A 19,778-nucleotide genomic window follows, 5' to 3' on the forward strand; every position below is an offset into this window, starting at 1 on the left:
GCGACAGTGCGGCGCTCCCTCAGTACTGCCCCTCCGACAGTGCGGCGCTCCCTCAGCACCGCCCCTCCGACAGTGCGGCGCTCCCTCAGTACCGCCCCTCCGACAGTGCGGCGCTCCCTCAGTACTGCCCCTCCGACAGTGCGGCACTCCCTCAGTACCGCCCCTCCGACAGTGCGGCGCTCCCTCAGTACTGCCCCTCCGACAGTGCGGCGCTCCCTCAGCACTGCACTGGGGAGTGTCAGCCTAGCTTTTGGTGGTCAAGTCTCCGGAGCGGGGGCTCGAGTGCTACCAACTGTGCCACTGACTGACACACAAAGTCAACGTGGAGTGCTTTAGCCTGAGTCCTAACACAGAGAGAGGTTATATCACTCACACAGCCCCATGCTCCTTCTCGCAGACATCAGACAGCGGCAGACGGGAAGTTTAACCGGGCAATTAGCACAAATGAAGACCCACATTCATTGTGCTCTCAATAGAAAGGAGGCTTTCAGCGCGGAGAAAGACTGTTCTGCTTTGTAGCAAAGATTGGAAAGTGATGATCAGTATCTGGATGACTCAATGCGCCCCTTGTTAATTCTGCTAAAGGACTGCGAGCGGGGACAGCCGCTCTTTTATGTTTCACAGGCAGCCTTAGGGTTTGAAAGGGTTGATGTCATTGCCTGAAGGTCCCCGCACACAGCGAGGATGTGCTCAGGAAACTGGCTGCGAATATCACGACACCCTATTCCCGGCCACAATGGAGAGTGGGTCACTCCCTCGTCAATCCCGCCGGGAGACCGCACTGCTGTGAGTGACTGGGTCTGATTCTACGCACAGGATTTTGTATTCTGTACCTGCCCTTCACTCACTGCATTGTGCTGGTGAATTCATCAATTTGTAATACAGGCAGACGCTGTCTGTATTGGGGGGTCCGACGCTGTCTGTCTGGGGTGGGGGGTCAGATGGTGTCTGTGTTGGGGGTCCGACGCTGTCTGTATTGGGGGGTCCGACGCTGTCTGTCTGGGGTGGGGGGTCAGATGGTGTCTGTGTTGGGGGTCCGACGCTGTCTGTATTGGGGGGTCCGACGCTGTCTGTCTGGGGTGGGGGGTCAGATGGTGTCTGTGTTGGGAGTCCGACGCTGTCTGTCTGGGGCGGGGTCAGACGGTGTCTGTCTGGGGGATCAGACGGTGTCTGTCTGGGGGATCAGACAGTGTCTGTGTTGGGGGTCAGACAGTGTCTGTGTTGGGGGTCAGACGGTGTCTGTTGGGGGGTAAGACGATATCTGTGTTGGGGTAAGACGCTGTCTGTATTGGGGTCAGACTGTGTCTGTCTGGGGGGTCAGACGCTGTCTGTATTGGGGTCATACGGTGTCTGTCTGGGGGATCAGATGGTGTCTGTGTTGGGGGTCAGACGGTATCTGTGTTGGGGGTAAGATGCTGTCTGTATTGGGGTCAGACTGTGTCTGTCTGGGGGGGTCGGACGCTGTCTGTATTGGGGTCAGACGGTGTCTGTCTGGGGGGTCAGACGCTGTCTGTATTGGGGTCAGACTGTGTCTGTCTGGGGGGTCAGACGGTGTCTGTGTTGGGGGTCAGACACTGTGTTGGGGGTCAGACGTGGTCTGTGTTGGGGTCAGACACTGTGTTGGGGGTAAGATGGTGTCTGTGTTGGGGGTCAGATGGTGTCTGTCTGGGGGATCAGATGCTGTCTGTATTGAGGTCAGGCTGTGTCTCTCTGGGGTCAGACGGTGTCTGTGTTGGGGGTCAGACGGTGTCTGTGTTGGGGTCAGACAGTGTCTGTCTGGGGGTCAGACGCTGTCTGTGTTGGGGTCAGACAGTGTCTGTCTGGAGGGTCAGACGGTGTCTGTCTGGAGGGTCAGACGGTGTCGGTGCTGGGGGTCAGACGGTGTCTGTGTTGGGGTCAGACAAGGTATAGAGAGTGACAGGAAAGATGGAGGGAGGGGAGAGATAGGGAGAGAAAGAATGGGAGAGACTGAGAGCGGAGGCATAAAGAAGGACAAAGAGGGGGGCATGGTGAAGAGAGAGGAGGAGGAGGGGGCGAGTTAGAGAGAGACAGAGGGAGTGAGAAACAGAGAGAGACAGAGAGAGAGACAAAGAAAGGGAGAGGGAGTGAGAGGGACCGGGAGAGAGGGACAGAAAATGAAAGGGGAGAGAACCAGTGAGAGAGATACAGAAAAGAGAGAGTTTGATGGGACAGTGTAGAGGGAGCTTTACTCTGTATATAACCCGTGCTGTACCTGCCCTGGGAGTGTTTGACGGGACAGTGTAGAGGGAGCTTTACTCTGTATCTATCCCGTGCTGTACCTGCCCTGGGAGTGTTTGATGGGACAATGTAGAGGGAGCTTTACTCTGTATCTAACCCGTGCTGTACCTGCCCTGGGAGTGTTTGATGGGACAGTGTAGAGGGAGCCGGACGTTGATACCCTGACAGTGACACCCTCCATTCACAAATCTCACACTGTCTGTCTGCAGTGAGTTATTGGTCAGCTCTCCCCCTGTGCACATAGCTGCTTTCTCAGTTTCAGGGGAACTCGCACAGGTCCTGTGTTTGAATAAATGACCACGGACTTCATTCAGTCGATTCTGATCAGTTTTTCTGCCGATCATTTATTAATAGTTTAACGTCTCCTGTCACCTTAATCTGGGCTGGATTTTAAGTCAGATTGTCTCTGTACCTACATCTTTGCCTGTCTCTCTCCAATCAGCTTTCCTTCCCCAGGTCCTTGCCTGATGCTCGATTAAGGATCTCTGAGCCCCCTCCACCCATTCCCCCCTTTCCCATCCGTCCCTCCTTCCTCATCTCCCCCCAACCCGTCCCCTCCCAACACCTGTCCACTCCTCTAGACAGGCTCTCCCTCTGATGCCCACCCCACCCCCACGTGTCTCCTCCCCCTCTGTCATCATCAGCTCCCTCTCCTGGTCCCAGTCAGACAGGCTCAGTCAGCAGTTGGAGTTTATCACATTATCACAAGTTTATAATGATTAATGTACGGCGTCATTTATAATGTATATACATTTGTAATGTGAATATAAAACTGGGGCTCATTTCTAGAGGGACAGAATTGAAAAGTAGAGAAGAAAGAAGCTGCATTTCAACACGCAAGGCCAGCATTTATTTCCCATCCCTAGTTGCCCTTGAGAAGGTGGTGGTGAGCTGCCTTCTTGAACCGCTGCAGTCTGTGTGGTGAAGGTACTCCCACAGTGCTGTTAGGGAAGGAGTTCCAGGATTTTGACCCAGCGACGATGAAGGAACGGCCGATATATTTCCAAGTGAGGATGGTGTGTGACTTGGAGGGGAACTTGGAGGTGGAGGTGTTCCCATGCGCCTACTGCCCTCGTCCTTCGAGGTGGAAGAGGTCGCGGGTTTGGGAGGTGCTGCCGAAGAAGCCTTGGCGAGTTGCTGCAGTGCATCTTGTAGAGGGGGTAGGGGGTCCCACGGCCAGTTCTTTTTATGGGAGAGCAGACAGTGGGTGACAGCAGGATATTTAAACGGGGGTGCAAGTGGTCAATAATTCCCCTCTCTCACGCCACACGCACATCCTTTGCAGCAGAATTCGCACCATGGCAGTCAGGGCGAGCTCGCTGGGGAATTTTCCCCGGCTGTATTCGTTCGTGGTGAATATCGTGCGTCCGTGCCTCATCCAGTCTCGGGTTGCCGGGAGCGAACGGGCAGGCGGTCCTGCAATTGTGCTTTCAGGGCACACCAGGCAGGCGAGTATAATTTCATCAGTTTCTCACCACTCAGCTCCAATTGCCGGGTCAAAGAGCGCTCGATCTCCTGATAAAACAAAGGCAAGAGTCTCCTCCCAACCTCCGCTCCCACCGGCGCTGGATTCCAGCTGGGATGCACAGGCCAGGGTGTCCAACCGTGTAGTTCCACCCACTCCTTTATGAAGCCTTCAGTAAACATAGAAACATAGAAGATAGGAGCAGGAGTAGGCCATTCGGCCCCTCGAGCCTGCTCCGCCATTCAACGAGATCATAGCTGATCATCCAAATTCAGTACCCGGTCCCTGCCTTCTCCCCATCTCCCTTGATCCCTTTAGCCTTAAGAAATATATCCAACTCCTTCTTGAATATATTTAATGAATTGGCCTCCACTGCCTTCTGTGGTAGAGAATTCCACAGGTTCACCACTCTCTGGGTGAAGAAATTCCTCCTCATCTCTGTCCTAAATGGCTTACCTCTTATCCTTAGACTGTGACCCCTGGTTCTGGACTCCCCGACCATCGGGAACATCCTTCCTGCATCAAGTCTGTCTAGTCCTGTTAGAATTTTATAAGTTTCAATGAGATCCCCTCTCATTCTTCTAAACTCTAGCGAATATAAGCCTAATCGACCCAATCTCTCCTCATACGTCATTCCTGCCATCCCAGGTATCAGTCTGGTGAATCTTCGCTGCATTCCCTCCATGGCAAGAACATCCTTCCTCAGATAAGGTGACCAAAACTCCACACAATACTCAAAGTGTGGTCTCACCAAGGCCCTGCACAACTGCAGCAAGACATCCTTGCTCCTGTACTCAAATCCTCTCGCTACGAAGGCCAACATACCATTTGCCTTCTTAACCGCCTGCTGCACCTACATGCTTACCTTCAGCGACTGGTGCACAAGGACACCCAGGTCTCGTTGCACTTCCCCTTCTCCCAATCTATTGCCATTCAGATAATAATCTGCCTTCCTGTTTTTGACACCAAAGTGGATAACCTCGCATTTATCCACATTATACTGCATCTGCCATGCTTCTGCCCAATCACCCAACCTGTCCAAATCATACTGGAGTTTCTCGGCCTCCTCCTCACAGCACACACGCCCACCCAGCTTTGTGTCGTCTGCAAACTTGGAGATATTAGTACTGGTATGCATCGGGCATTTCCAACCCCTAACATGACCCTTAATCAGACGCCCCCCACTATCAAACTCTGACTTATTACTGGGGAGTTCTCCCCGCTGTCCCTCAACCAACATCACTAAAACAGACGAACTAAGGCTAATGGGATGCTGGCCTTTATATCTGGAGGGCTAGAGTACAAGGGGACAGAAGTTATGCTGCAGCTGTACAAAGCCCTGGTTAGACCACACCTGGAGCACTGTGAGCAGTTCTGGGCCCCACACCTTAGGAAGGATATATTGGCCTTGGAGGGAGTGCAGCGTAGGTTTACCAGAATGATACCCGGACTCCAAGGGTTAAACATCGAGGCGAGATTACACAAACTAGGGTTGTATTCCCTGGAATTTATAAGGTTAAGGGGTGATCTGATCAAAGTTTTCAGGATATTAAGGGGAACTGAGAGGGTCGAGAGAAACTATTTCCGCTGGTTGGGGAGTCTAGGACTAGGGGGGCAGAGTCTAAAAATTAGAGCCAGACCTTTCAGGAGTGAAGTTAGGAAACACTTCTACACACAAAGGGTGGGAGAAGTTTGGAACTCTCTTCCGCAAACGGCAATTGATGCTCGATCAATTGTTAATTTTAAATCTGAGATTGATAGGTTTCTGTTAACCAAAGGTATTAAGGGATACGGGGCAAAGGCAGGTGGATGGAGTTAGGTCACAGATCAGCCATGATCTCGTTCAATGGCGGAACAGGCTCGAGGGGCTGAATGGCCTCCTCCTGTTCTTCCTATGTTCCTTTTTTAAAATTTATTTTTATGGGATGTGGGCGTCGCTGGCGAGTCCCAGCATTTATTGCCCATCCCTAGTTACCCTTGAGAAGGTGGTGGTGAGCCGCCGCCTTGAACCGCTGCAGTCCGTGTGGTGAAGGTTCTCCCACAGTGCGGTTAGGGAGGGAGTTCCAGGGTTTTGACCCAGCGACGATGAAGGAACGGCCGATATATTTCCAAGTCAGGATGGTGTGTGACTTGGAGGGGGACTTGGAGGTGGTGGTGTTCCCGTGCACCTGCTGCCCTTGTCCTTCTAGGTGGAAGAGGTCGTGGGTTTGGGAGGTGCTGCCGAAGAAGCCTTGGCGAGTTGCTGCAGTGCATCTTGTAGATGGTACACACTGCAGCCACAGTGCGCCGGCGGTGGAGGGAGTGAATGTTTAAGGTGGTGGATGGGGTGCCGATCAAGCGGGCTGCTTTGTCCTGGATGGTGTCGAGCTTCTTGAGTGTTGTTGGAGCTGCACTCATCCAGGCAAGTGGAGAGTATTCCATCACACTCCTGACTTGTGCCTTGTAGATGGTGGGAAGGCTTTGGGGAGTCAGGAGGTGAGACACTTGCCGCAGAATACCCAGCCTCTGACCTGCTCTTGTTGCCACAGTATTGATGTGGCTGGTCCAGTTAAGTTTCTGGTCAATGGTGATCCCCCCAGGATGTTGATGGTGGGGGATTCGGCGATGGTAATGCCGTTGAATGTCAAGGGGAGGTGGTTAGACTCTCGCTTGTTGCAGATAGTCATTGCCTGGCCCTTCCTAGTAACTGGTCATTGATCACATTGCTGTTTGTGGGGGCTTGCTGTGCGCAAATTGGCTGCCGCGTTTCCTACATTACAACAGTGACTACACTTCAAAAAAAGTACTTCATTGGCTGTAAAGAGCTTTGGGACGTCCTGAGGTGGTGAAAGGCGCGGTATAGAAACGCGAGTCTTTTGCTGTAAGTCACCTAGCGTGCAACACGCACTCAGCTCCCCCTCACGCCGTGCGACCCACTCCCGGCTTGCTCCACGAGTCCTGAGCAACAGTTACCTCGGTGTCTCAGAGCACACCTCTTCCTAAGCTCTTCGCAAATCCTTTGCAATCGTGAAATCTCCGAGACGTCACGATGAATAACCGTTGAACCCCAATCTCCGTTTAAACGCGTGACTTTTTTTGTTGTGAGGCTACAGTAGAAGGTGACACGGGGCCTGTACATTATTAGCAGTAATAAATACACTTTAAATAGGACAACGGCATCCAGTGTGCCCCCCCACCCCCCGGCTCCCCTCTCCGCTGTGTGCCCTCGACCCACAGCCAGCGCCTGCCTGGGCAGCGCCAACCCGGCGCACCTTGAACTTTGACCCATTTTCACGCTCCCAGTACCGGGTCAGGGAGGGGAGACGGTTTATGTCAAAAACCTGAACGGAAACGGCGAGAGAGAGAGAGAGAGAATCAAAAGGACTGCTACACGACTTGTAGACTAGACAGCTGAAGGCACGGCCGCCAATGGCGGGGCGATGAAAATTGGGGGATGCGCGAGAGGCCAGAATTGGAGGAATACAATGATCCCGAGGGCTGGAGGAGGGTACAGAGAACGAGGGGGGCGGGGGTGGTGGGTGAGGTATTTGAAAAGGATGAGAATTTTAAATTAAGCCATTGCAAGCAATGTGTGTCCAATTCTGGGTCCCGCACTTTAGGAAGGATGTCAAGGCCTTGGGAGAGGGTGCGGAGGAGATTTACTAGAATGGTCCCGGGGGATGAGGGATGTGGAGAGAGTGGAGAAGCTGGGATTGTTCTCCTTGGAGCAGAGAAGGTTAAGGGAAGATTTAATAGAGGCGTTCAAAATCATGAGGGGTTTTAATAGAGTAAATAAGGAGAAAGTGTTTCCAGTGGCAGGAGGGTCGGTAACCAGAGGACACAGATTGAAGATAATCGGTAAAAGAACCAGAGGGGGAGATGAGGAGAATGTTTTTACGCAGCGAGTTGTTGTGATCTGGAACGCGCTGCCTGAAAGGGCGGTGGAATCAGATTCAATAGTAACTTTCAGAAGGGAATTGGATAAATATTTGAACGGGAAAGATTTGCAGGGCTATTGGGGAGAGAGCAGAGGGGGAGTGGGATTAATGGGCGAGCTCTTTCAAAGAGCCGGCACAGGCATGATGGGCCAAATGGCTGTGCACCATTTTACAGCCCAACAGCAATAGCGGGTTGAAGGTTGGAGTTCAACAGTTTTGAGTCTCCCCCCACCCCGCTGAGTTACAGGATATGGGGAGAAGGTGGGATCGCGAGAGATATGGGGAGAAGGTGGGATCGGGAGAGATATGGGGAGAAGGTGGGAATCGCGAGAGATACGGGGAGAAGGTGGGATCGGAGAGATACGGGGAGAAGGTGGGATCGGAGAGATACGGGGAGAAGGTGGGATCGCGAGAGATACGGGGAGAAGGTGGGATCGGGAGAGGTACGGGAAGAAGGTGGGATCGGAGAGATACGGGGAGAAGGTGGGATCGCGAGAGATACGGGAAGAAGGTGGGATCGGAGAGATACGGGGAGAAGGTGGGATCGCGAGAGATACGGGAAGAAGGTGGGATCGGAGAGATACGGGGAGAAGGTGGGATCGCGAGAGTTACGGGAAGAAGGTGGGATCGGAGAGATACGGGGAGAAGGTGGGAATCGCGAGAGATACGGGGAGAAGGTGGGAATCGCGAGAGATACGGGAAGAAGGTGGGATCGGAGAGATACGGGGAAAAGGTGGGATCGCAAGAGATATGGGGAGAAGGTGGGATCGGGAGAGATATGGGGAGAAGGTGGGAATCGCGAGAGATATGGGGAGAAGGTGGGATCGGGAGAGATATGGGGAGAAGGCTGGAATCGCGAGAGATATGGGGAGAAGGTGGGATCGGGAGAGATATGGGGAGAAGGTGGGATCGCGAGAGATATGGGGAGAAGGTGGGATCGGGAGAGATATGGGGAGAAGGCTGGAATCGCGAGAGATATGGGGAGAAGGTGGGATCGGAGAGATATGGGGAGAAGGTGGGATCGCGAGAGATATGGGGAGAAGGCTGGAATCGCGAGAGATACGGGGAGAAGGTGGGATCGGGAGAGATATGGGGAGAAGGCTGGAATCGCGAGAGATATGGGGAGAAGGTGGGATCGGGAGAGATATATGGGGAGAAGGTGGGATCGGGAGAGATATATGGGGAGAAGGTGGGATCGGGAGAGATATGGGGAGAAGGTGGGATCGGGAGAGATATATGGGGAGAAGGTGGGATCGGGAGAGATATATGGGGAGAAGGTGGGATCGGGAGAGATATGGGGAGAAGGCTGGAATCGCGAGAGATATGGGGAGAAGGTGGGATCGGGAGAGATATATGGGGAGAAGGTGGGATCGGGAGAGATATGGGGAGAAGGCTGGAATCGCGAGAGATATGGGGAGAAGGTGGGATCGCGAGAGATATGGGGAGAAGGCTGGAATCGCGAGAGATATGGGGAGAAGGTGGGATCGCGAGAGATATATGGGGAGAAGGTGGGATCGGGAGAGATATGGGGAGAAGGCTGGAATCGCGAGAGATATGGGGAGAAGGTGGGTAGGTGTGGTTGAGAGAGTTGGGGGATATAGCGATATAGTGGGCACGTAGGTGGGGTAGCGAGATTGGGTAGGTGGGGTTGGGGAGGTAATACGCAGGCACGAGGGCCTTGGGAACGGGGGAAGGAGTTGGAAAACGGAGGGTGGATAGTTTGTGGAATGATGAGGGGGGGATGATCTCGGAGAGGGCAGTCACTTTAGTAAATATTAAATTAAGAAGCTTAACGAATACAATAAACAACGTTTAAATAAGACATTGTAACAACTCGACAATTTACAGTAAACACTATGCTACCGATATAGTGAACGGTATAACTTGGCAAGAGAGGGTCCCTGCTGGTTAATATTGCAATACAAAAAGGACATTTCTGGTCCAGTCCACCTCTGTTAATGTAGCTTAATGTCTTGTGGTGAAGAGTTAGAGCGTGTGCAGGATATTGTAGATTCCCATCAGGCGCGTCCTTGGGATTAAGGCCCTTGAAATTGGCGGAATCATCGGGTCAGCCAAATTAAATCTTTGCGCCGCTGAACATCTCCAAAAAGTAAAAGAGCTCGTCAATGGGGCCGTCTTGTAGCCTCCTTGATAACCGGCAGAGGGGGAGGTCCTCAACCCCATTGGCCTCCTGTTACCGACCACTCGGCCTTGGGGCTCTCGTTCATCCTGCTGTTAGATGTCCTTCGAGAGCCAACATGTCGCCGTCGATGAATCAGATTCCACGCTGCCGCCGGGATTTGTGTTTCTACGAGGACGACGCTGATCATTTGCCCCGGGATGTTAAAAAAAAAATAGTAGCTGGCTGGTAGAACTTTTTTTTTTAAACAGCGGCCGAGTCCCAAGGAGGACCGCATATTAATTTATTTCACAGTGGGGTTTCCCGTAATAGGCCGGCGAGCAGAGAGCGAGCGAGCGAGAGAGGGAAGGGCTCACAGAGTTTGTTGAGCGGGGGTCTGGCGATTCAGACACACGGCGGTTCAGTCTCATTCTGTGGCCCGGCACCGTCCGTCCCCCACCCCCCCCGCATCCCCCTCTCCATCGCGGGAGTCAAAGAGTCCAGAGCGGGTGGCCTCCCCGTCGAAATCATCGTCTCTGCTTCTCGCACCTGGAAGAGGAAGAACAGGAAGACTCCAGTTAACCGATCCTGGTGATCGGGGTGGTTGGGGTGGGGGGGGGGGGGGGGGGGAGTCCTTGGTGAACCCCGGGACACTGGGTTGTGGGTCATGGGCTTCCGACGACCCCTCCTAGGCCCCATTAACCCAGGCACCCCCTGAACACCTGTTCTCCCTTTAACCCCCGTGCCCTTTAACCCCCGCAGCACCCCCTTTAACCCCCCCAGCACCCCATGAACCCCCCCTTTAACCCCCACGCCCCCTTCAGCCCCTCAGTGCTCCCTTTAACCCCCATAGCGCCCCTTTAACGCCCCGCCCTTTAACCCCCCAGCACCCACCTGCACGTGTGCTCGTTCAATTCCTGCCCTCTGTCCCGGCACTTGCGGTGGGTCAGTCGACACTTGCACTCGCAGGTTTGCACGTTCTGCTCGAAGCCGTGCCGCTTCCTCTTTGAACAGGGGTTGCAGCGATTCCTGAATAAAAACGAGAGAGAGAGGTGAGATGAGGCAGTGGATTGCAGACTGTGCGAGGCGGGGAAGGGACACGTTCACTCTTGTTCTCGTTGGGAAGCCGGGCCCGTGCGGCAAGGAGGGAGATGGACAGCTGACTGGGACACTGAACTCAAACAAACGCCTCTCCAACCCCAACCTCTGGTGAGCACCCCCTCCCGGCGAGATGGTTGGGCCCCCACCCCCCCCCCAGTGAGATGGTCGGGCCCCCCACACCCCCCCAAGTGAGATGGTTGGCCCCCACACCCCCCAGTGAGATGGTTGGGTCCCCACACCCCCCCAGTGAGATGGTTGGGTCCCCACACCCCCCCCAGTGAGATGGTTGGGTCCTCACACCCCCCCAGTGAGATGGTTGGCCCCCACACCCCCCCAAGTGAGATGGTTGGCCCCCACACTCCCCAGTGAGATGGTTGGGTCCCCACACCCCCCCAGTGAGATGGTCGGGCCCCCCACACCCCCCCAAGTGAGATGGTTGGGCCCCCACAGTGAGATGGTCAGGCCCCCCACCCCCCCCCAGTGAGATGGTTGGGCCCCTACACCCCCCCCCCACAAGTGAGATGGTTGGGCCCCCTACACCCCCCCCCCCAAACAAGTGAGATGGTTGGGCCCCTACACCCCCCCCCCATATGAGATGGTTGGCCCCCCACACCCCCTCAAGTGAGATGGTTGGTCCCCACACCCCCAAGTGAGATGGTTGGTCCGATCACACACGGTGAACAATGATGGGCCTGTTCCATTCTCACGGAGACGGGGAGGGCACGAACCGCAGACACTTCCCTGTCTGTCTCGGCCGGTGGGGGGGGAAGGGGGGGGAGTTGGTGTTTCCATAACCCGGCATTGCTGAGCACATCGCCAAACAAAGCGCTCTTCATGGGCACGAGAGGCAGCGAGCATCTCGTCTCGTCTCGTCTTATCTCCCAGCCGCCCCCCTATGAGCCCGGCGCCACTTAAAGGGGAAAGTTTGGAATGAAATGGAGCGTTCCAGAATTAACCCCGTGTGGACACAATCTGGAGTCCACAACATGGGGGCATTAGCTTAAAATTAGAGCCAGGCCGTTCGGGGGGTGGGGGGGGTGAAGTCAGGAAGCACGGGCTGGTCGGCCGGGGGTGGCATCACAGCCTCCAGTGCGCACACATGGGGTTAACAGGATGGCGACCGAGGAGCGGGACCCTGGCCAGGGTGGATGGAGCCAATTGCAGCCCCAACTGCTGGTCTAGGAGTGGGGGAATGAGCAAACTCAGCACAGGCCGGGGCTGGAGCCTGGGCCTTTCCTGCTCTGCGGGTGTGTGTGTGTGTGGGGCTCAGCACCACCATTAATCCAATGAGACCCACCAGGATTCAATAAACCCAAAGCATTTCGGGAACATAAACTGAACACGTCAGAGGATACTGGAGAGTCTGTTAATCACCGAGAGTGAGAGAGAGGGAGGGAGGAAGAGAGAGACAGACAAACCCAGCCGAGTGTAAACTCCAGCATTAGCCCCGCTCACCACAGTCTGTTCCTCAAACCAGCAAAGGTTGCATGCTATCACTGATGTGACTGGCTAGTTAAGCGATGTCAATGTAGGGGAACAAATGTAGGAAGTCACACACCACCAGGTTATAGTCAAACAGCTTTATTTGAAATCACAAGCTTTCGGAGCGCTGCTCCTTCGTCAGGTGAAGTCGTGTGACTTCCTACATTTGTCCACCCCAGTCCAACACCTGCATCTCCACATCAATGTAAGGGGAGGGGGGGAGAGAGAGAGAGAGAGAGAGCGAGAGAGCGAGAGGAGAGCAAGAGAGAGGGGAGCAGGCCGATAGTTTCCAGCCCATTACAGACACACGTACAGGCGAGCGGGCGCTCTGCTTGGCTTTTTCCGGTGTCCTCTCTCTGCCTTTTGCCTGGGCGGCGCTGGTCTGCAAGAAAAATACAAGAACTCCAGCACTTGGATTGGTCGGGGACCGGGATCAGTGCGGGAGAGACCCGGATATCTCGCGTTCCCAATACTGGGGGGGAATCGTGAATCGGAATGCAATCCTCGAAATGCCAGGCTGGAAAGGTAATGCCAACAGTATTGCTTGGAGATTATGTCGACAGCTTCAGGTGCTCCCCGGAGCTCTGTGGGTGAACTCAGTGCTCGGTGCGAGGGACTGAGCCTCGCGCACACACAGAGCAGAAAGGCCCAGGCTTCATCCCCAGCCTGCACCGAGCCAGCTGCTCCAACCCGGTGTGGGACAGAGCCCCACAGTTAACTCATCTACTTAGGCCAGTTCACTACTCGTAACTAGATCGAGTCATGCCTCTTCCTGCTAGGCCAACTAAAGAGAACAGGGGGAGTTCTCCCCTGCATCCTGGGCCAATATTTATCCCTCACCCAACAGCTTAAAAAACAGATGATCTGCTCCTCATCATATTGCTGTTTGTGGGAGCTTGCTGTGCGCAAATTGGCTGCCGCGTTTCCCACATTACAACAGTGTCTACACTTCAAAAAGTACTTCATTGGCTGTAAAGCGCTTTGGGACGTCCGGTGGTTGTGAAAGGCGCTGGAGAAATGGGAGTCTTTCCAGAGCAGAGAATCAGCCAGGGTTCCTGCTCCTGATCACGGCCCAGTGACCCCCTGGGTTAGAGAGAGGGGAGAATCAGCCAGGGTTCCTGCTCCTGATCACTGCCCAGTGACCCCCTGTGTAGTGTATGTACTTTGCAGAAGGAACTATATTCTGCAGCCCCTGTATACTGCAGTACCAGTAGTGACCACCCCTGTATATAAGCCTGTGTAGTAACTTTTGCATAGTAGTTCCAGGTTGTCTCCACTCAGTAAAGACCTGTTATAACCAACTCCTGCAGTCCGTGTCTCAATTATACACGGACATAATACTGGCGACGAGCAGATCCGAACTTACCTACAGTCTGCACCACCTCATGGGGATCCATCCCTGAAGCGAAGTTATCAGCGGTCGAGGCCAGAAGGAAGAAAAAAATAAATAAACGAACAGAAGAAACGGGCGTCGACCGTGGGCATCCGCCTCTGATTCATCGGAGTTGAAGATTTGCAGGAGAGGCTGTCGAGAGCGGGGCTTGGTTATCCAGTCGATGGTGTTTCAGCTAATCGGGCTGGTGGCAGGTAGTACACTGATCCTTCCTGGGCTGCGGCGGTCTAGAGCTCGATCGGGTGGCTTTTCAACGGGGCCGAGCAGCGTTGTCGGGAAGAGGAGGAGAGGGTGGAGCACACGGCGCGGTGCTACGAAGCCGGGCAGCGTACAGACCCGAGAAGAGGGAGGCAAGTGTCCCGCAGGGTTGCTCCGACGACGGGGAAATAATAAAAATTAGAAGCGCAGAAAGCCGCGAGGAGCTGCAGTTTGCCACGGGAACCGCGGAGAGCGGCGTTAGCAGCAGCGCAGGGGGAAGTGCGCGAAGACCATAGGGCGTCGCCATCAAGGCATAAAACGCCAGCAACAGCGCTAGCAGCAGCGGAGAAGACAAAGCGCGGGAGGCGCCATCTTAATCCAGCGGGGAAGAAGGCAAAGCGCGGGAGGCGCCATTTTGTTAAATTGGGGAAGAAGGCAAAGCGCGGGAGGCGCCATCTTAGATTTCCAAGATGCCGAAGACTGGCAATATCACTGCCTTCGATAATGCAATAGAAGACTGGACCGCGTATGTGGAAAGAGTCGAGGTATATTGCGAGGCAAACGAAGTAGCCGATGAGAAAAAGGCATCGGTACTACTAAACTTAATGGGCGCAAGAACGTACGGCCTATTGCGGAACCTGATTACTCCAGCCAAACCGAAGGCGAAGAGTTTTAACGAAATTGTTGATGTCCTGCAGGAACACCTAAATCCTACACTGCTGCTGATAGCAGAAAGATTTAAATTCCACAGGAGAAATCAGCATGAAGATGAGAGCAATGCTGATTACCTTACGGAACTACGCAAGCTATCAAAGCACTGCCAGTTCGGAGCAGGACTGGCAGATACCCTATGGGACAAATTTGTCTGTGGACTCCCGAGTGAAGGAACCCAGAAGAGGTTACTCTCAGAGAAAGAGCTGACGCTAGACAAGGCTTTCAGCGTGGCAGTATCGTACGAAGCAGCAGCAAGGGGAGCTGCGGAAATACAGCAAAAGCCACAGGAATACGGCACCCACGAAATGACACGGGGATTTGAAAAATGTTATCGCTGTGGCAGAACAACCCATGACCAGAAGGACTGCTGGTCCAAGGACAAAATATGCAGGCAATGCGGAAAGATGGGACACATTGCACGAGTTTGCAGGTCTGGGAAGAAGACTAACGACAACAAAAAGGCTACTAAGGAACAGTACAGGAAAGTACAAAAGATGACGGACAGTAGTTCCGAAGACCAGATGAGCGATAGTGAATCCGGGAACAAGAGACTAAGCTGTCTCAAACTTCACAACGGAATCGCAAAAGAGGATCACCGAACCATTTGGGTCACCCTCACGATAGCAGGGTCCCAAGGCAAAATGGAATTGGATACAGGATCAGCTCTGACCGTCATGAATCGACGAGACTACGAGCGGCTATTCTCACACATACCCTTGAAAGAGACATCCATTGTCTTGAAGACGTATACGGGGCAAAAAGTATACCCCAGAGGAAAAATAAGGGTGCCTGTCGAATACAACGGCAAGGAAATACAGAAATTGTATCTGTACATACTGCAAGATGGTGGACCACCGTTATTGGGACGTGAATGGATCAGAAAGATAAGTTTAGACTGGCACTCCATTCAGGCACTGATGGTGGCTGGTAAAATGGATGACGACGTCACTCCTGGACGATTGTCAACAATCTTAGCTAACGCCAAAGAGGTATTTCAACAAGAACTGGGAACTCTTAAAGGCGTAACCGCCTCGATAAAAATAGAAGAGAATGCAATTCCCAAGTTTTTCAAAGCAAGGCCGGTACCATATGCAATTCGCCCAGCCGTCGAGGCAGAGCTGGAGAATCTGGAGAATGCAGGCATGTTATCTAAGGTAGAGTGGAGCGAGTGGGCGACACCCATCGTTCCTGTCATGAAGAAAACGTTAAACAATAAGTCTGAGGAGCCAAGGAAGGTTCGCATCTGTGGGGACTTCAAGGTGACGGTGAACCCAGTCCTTCACACAGTACAATATCCTCTTCCGAGGATAGAAGATATTTTCGCCTCACTATCTGGAGGGAAGCGTTTTACAAAAATTGACCTAGCACAAGCATATTTGCAGATGGAGGTTGAAGAATCCTCTAGGAAGTATCTCACGATAAACACTCACAAAGGTCTTTACCAGTATAATCGACTGGTATTCGGAGTAGCATCAGCTCCGGCGATATGGCAAAGAGCGATGGAACAAGTCCTGCAAGGGATTCCGGGGACTCAGTGTTACTTGGACGACATCCTAGTGACAGGTGAAGATGACAGTGAACACCTTGCCAACCTAGAGCAGGTGCTCACTAGACTAAGGGAACATGGGCTACGAGCCAATCGCCCCAAGTGCGAGTTTTTTAAGAAACAGATATCGTATTGTGGCCACGTGATTGATGAAGAGGGGTTACATAAGTCCCCTGACAAAATTGAAGCGGTAGTTAAGGCTCCAGCGCCTGAAAATGTGTCGCAACTGAGGTCATTCCTTGGATTGGTGAATTACTACCATAAGTTTTTGCCGAATTTGTCCACAATTCTGCACCCACTGAACGCCCTACTACAAACGGGAGTAGCATGGAAATGGAGCGATGAATGTAAGCGGGCCTTTCAGAAGAGTAAGGATCTAATCACTTCAAGAGAAGTATTGGCTCACTACAACCCATCACTACCGATAAGACTGGCGTGTGATGCGTCTCCTTACGGCATTGGAGCGGTACTGTCACATAAATTCCTTGATGGTTCAGAGAGGCCGATAGCTTTTGCGTCACGCTCGTTAACTTCAGCCGAGCGTAACTACGCCCAGATTGACAGAGAGGCCCTCAGCCTGGTGTGGGGGGTGAAGAAGTTCAATCACTACCTGCACGGTCAGAAATTTACTCTACTAACTGATCATCAACCTCTTGTCTCCATTTTCAACCCTCAGAAGGGCGTCCCGATAATGACAGCACAACGGCTACAGAGGTGGTCCCTTTTCCTAGGGGCACACCAATATGACATCGAGTACAAAGGAACTAAACAGCATGGGAATGCTGATGGGTTGTTGCGCCTACCGTTGCCGACGGTGGAAGAAGCACCTGCAGTGGATCCAGTGGAGATATTCCACTCGACCATAGTCGAATGTCTCCCTGTGACGAATGCAAACATAGAAAAGGAAACACGAAATGACCCGACACTCTCCTGGGTCTATGATTTAACGGTGAAGGGATGGCCAGCACATGGCGAACCACTGCTGCCAGCATTCTCACCGAGAAGAGAACAGCTGTCAGTGTGCAGAGGAACCTTGATGTGTGGATCCAGAGTAGTAATTCCACCCAAATTGAAGGATAGAGTGCTCAATGAGCTTCATGAGGGTCATCTGGGAGGGGTAAAAATGAAGAACTTAGCCAGAGCGTTTGTGTGGTGGCCGGGAATCGATAGAGAAATCGAAGAGATGACCAAGAGCTGTACAGGATGCCAGAAGGTCCAAAACGCCCCACCACAAGCCCCTCTACATCCATGGGAGTGGCCCTCATCTCCATGGCAAAGGGTCCATTTATGGACTCGATGTTTTTAATTGCGGTGGATGCACATTCAAAGTGGCCAGAGGTAATAAAAATGTCCTCAGCCACCACAGAAAAAACTATCACAGTCTTACGAACCATATTCGCCAGAAATGGGCTGCCTGAACAGATTTGCTCCGACAATGGACCACAGTTTGTGTCTGAAGAGTTCCGGAGGTTCTTAAAGAACAATGGTGTTAAGCATTACACATCTGCCCCATATCATCCAGCCACCAATGGATTGGCTGAGAGGTTCGTTCAAACATTCAAGAAGGCTATCAAGGCAATGTGTAATGAAGACATACCCCTACAACACAAGGTGGATAACTTATTGTTTGCCTACCGGAATGCGACACATGCGGTTACCAACCAAACTCCAGCCATGATGTTCTTCAATCGAAGACTACGATGCCGCTTGGATTTGGTTAAGCCAAACATCAGAAGAGATGTGGAGAACAGGCAGTTTCAGAATATGAATGAAAGGCCGACCAGGAGTTTTAAGATAGGTCAACCAGTTTTGGCCCGGGACTACCGCACAGAGAAATGGCAGCCAGGAACGATCTGTACACGGCAAGGACCTCTAATGTATACCGTGGACGTTGGAGAGAGCATTGTAAGACGCCATGCTGACCAGATTCTAGAGTCACTGGAAAACGTCAATTCCACACCACGATCCGATACACCTGGTGATGAACCCGAAGTACCAATTGCATCTACCTCAGAATCGGTGATATTGGAAGCAGACGAACCAAACAACGACGTTGATCCCGAATCAACTTTGCCAGAAGAACCTGATACCCCAAAGAGGCGTTATCCAGACAGAATCAGGAAGCCTCTTTGGGGTATCAGGTTCTTCTGGCAAAGTTGATTCGGGATCAACGTCGTTGTTTGGTTCGTCTGCTTCCAATAGGGTGAGAAGGTTGGATCTCAAACAAGTGTGCTAAGCTTGAATAAAGGAGACTATGAAGGTATGAGAGCGGAATTGAGTAGAGTGGATTGGGAAAATAGATTAAAGGGTAAGACGATACATGATCAGTGGTGTACATTTAAGGAGTTATTTTACAACTTCCAAAAAAAAATATATTCCACTGAGAAGAAAAGGGTGTAAAAGAAAAGACAGCCATCCGTGGCTAAGTAAAGAAATTAAGGATAGTATTCGACTAAAAACAAGGGCATATAAGGTAGCCAAATCTAGTGGGAGGATAGAGGATTGGGAAAACTTTAAAAGACAGCAAAAAATAACAAAAAGATTGATTAAGAAAGGGAAGATAGATTATGAAAGTAAATTAGCAAAAAATATAAAAACAGATAGTAAGAGTTTTTATAGTTATATAAAAAGAAAAAGGGTGGCTAAAGTAAATGTTGGTCCCTTAGAGGGAAATTAATGGTGGGAAATATGGAGATGGCAAAAACACTGAATGAATATTTTATATCAGTCTTTACAGTAGAAGACACTAAGAATATCCCAACACTGGACAAACAGGGGGCTAAAGGGGGGGGGGAGGAGCTAAACACGATCAAAATCACTAAGGAAGTGGTACTCGGTAAAATAATGGGACTCAAGGCGGATAAATCACCTGGACCCGATGGCTTACATCCTAGGGTCTTGAGGGAAGTGGCGGTAGGGATTGTGGATGCATTGGTGATTATTTTCCAAAACTCCCTGGACTCAGCAATGGTCCCGGCAGACTGGAAAACTGCTAATGTAACACCCTTATTTAAAAAGGGCAGTAGACAGAAGGCTGGAAACTATAGACCGGTTAGCCTAACATCTGTGGTAGGTAAAATTTTGGAGTCCATTATTAAGGAGACAGTAACAGGACATTTGGATAATCATAATTTAATAGGACAAAGTCAGCATGGTTTTATGAAGGGGAAGTCATGTTTGACAAATTTGCTGGGGTTCTTTGAGGAAGTAACATATAGGGTGGATAAAGGGGAACCAGTGGACGTAGTGTATTTAGACTTCCAAAAGGCATTTGACAAGGTGCCACACAAAAGATTATTGCTTAAGATAAAAAATCACAGGATTGGGGGTAATATTCTGGCATGGATAGAAGATTGGCTATCTAACAGAAGGCAGAGAGTTGGGATAAATGGTTCATTCTCGGACTGGCAATCAGTAACTAGTGGTGTTCCGCAGGGGTCGGTGCTGGGTCCCCAACTCTTTACAATCTATATTAACGATTTGGAGGAGGGGACCGAGTGTAACATATCAAAGTTTGCAGATGATACTAAGATGGGAGGGAAAGTAGTGAGTGAGGAGGACATAAAAAACCTGCAAGGGGACAT

General features: G+C 52.0%; 1 protein-coding gene across 4 annotated transcripts in view; it reads right to left on the bottom strand.

Annotated features, from left to right (window-relative positions):
• Window positions 1–9,438: 9,438 nt before the first annotated feature.
• Window positions 9,439–19,778, bottom strand: part of LOC147092898 (vascular endothelial growth factor A-like) — a 46,276-nt gene continuing 35,936 nt past the window's right edge. For 2 of the 4 annotated variants that reach the window (XM_085976190.1, XM_085976193.1), the window contains exons 7-9: window positions 12,657–12,725; window positions 10,655–10,789; window positions 9,439–10,309 (exon numbers count right to left, since the gene is read on the bottom strand). In XM_085976190.1, coding sequence (XP_085832316.1) covers window positions 10,288–10,309; window positions 10,655–10,789; window positions 12,657–12,725 — 226 coding nt within the window. In that variant the 3' untranslated portion in view covers window positions 9,439–10,287. The remainder of the gene's footprint in view (window positions 10,310–10,654; window positions 10,790–12,656; window positions 12,726–19,778) is intronic. The other 2 variants (XM_085976192.1, XM_085976191.1) reach the window with 1 other exon arrangement.

Source organism: Somniosus microcephalus, unplaced genomic scaffold, assembly GCF_052327205.1.
Source record: "Somniosus microcephalus isolate GS21.2 unplaced genomic scaffold, FLI_Smic_1.0 unresolved_chr2, whole genome shotgun sequence".
NCBI classification, from domain to species: Eukaryota; Metazoa; Chordata; class Chondrichthyes; order Squaliformes; family Somniosidae; genus Somniosus; species Somniosus microcephalus.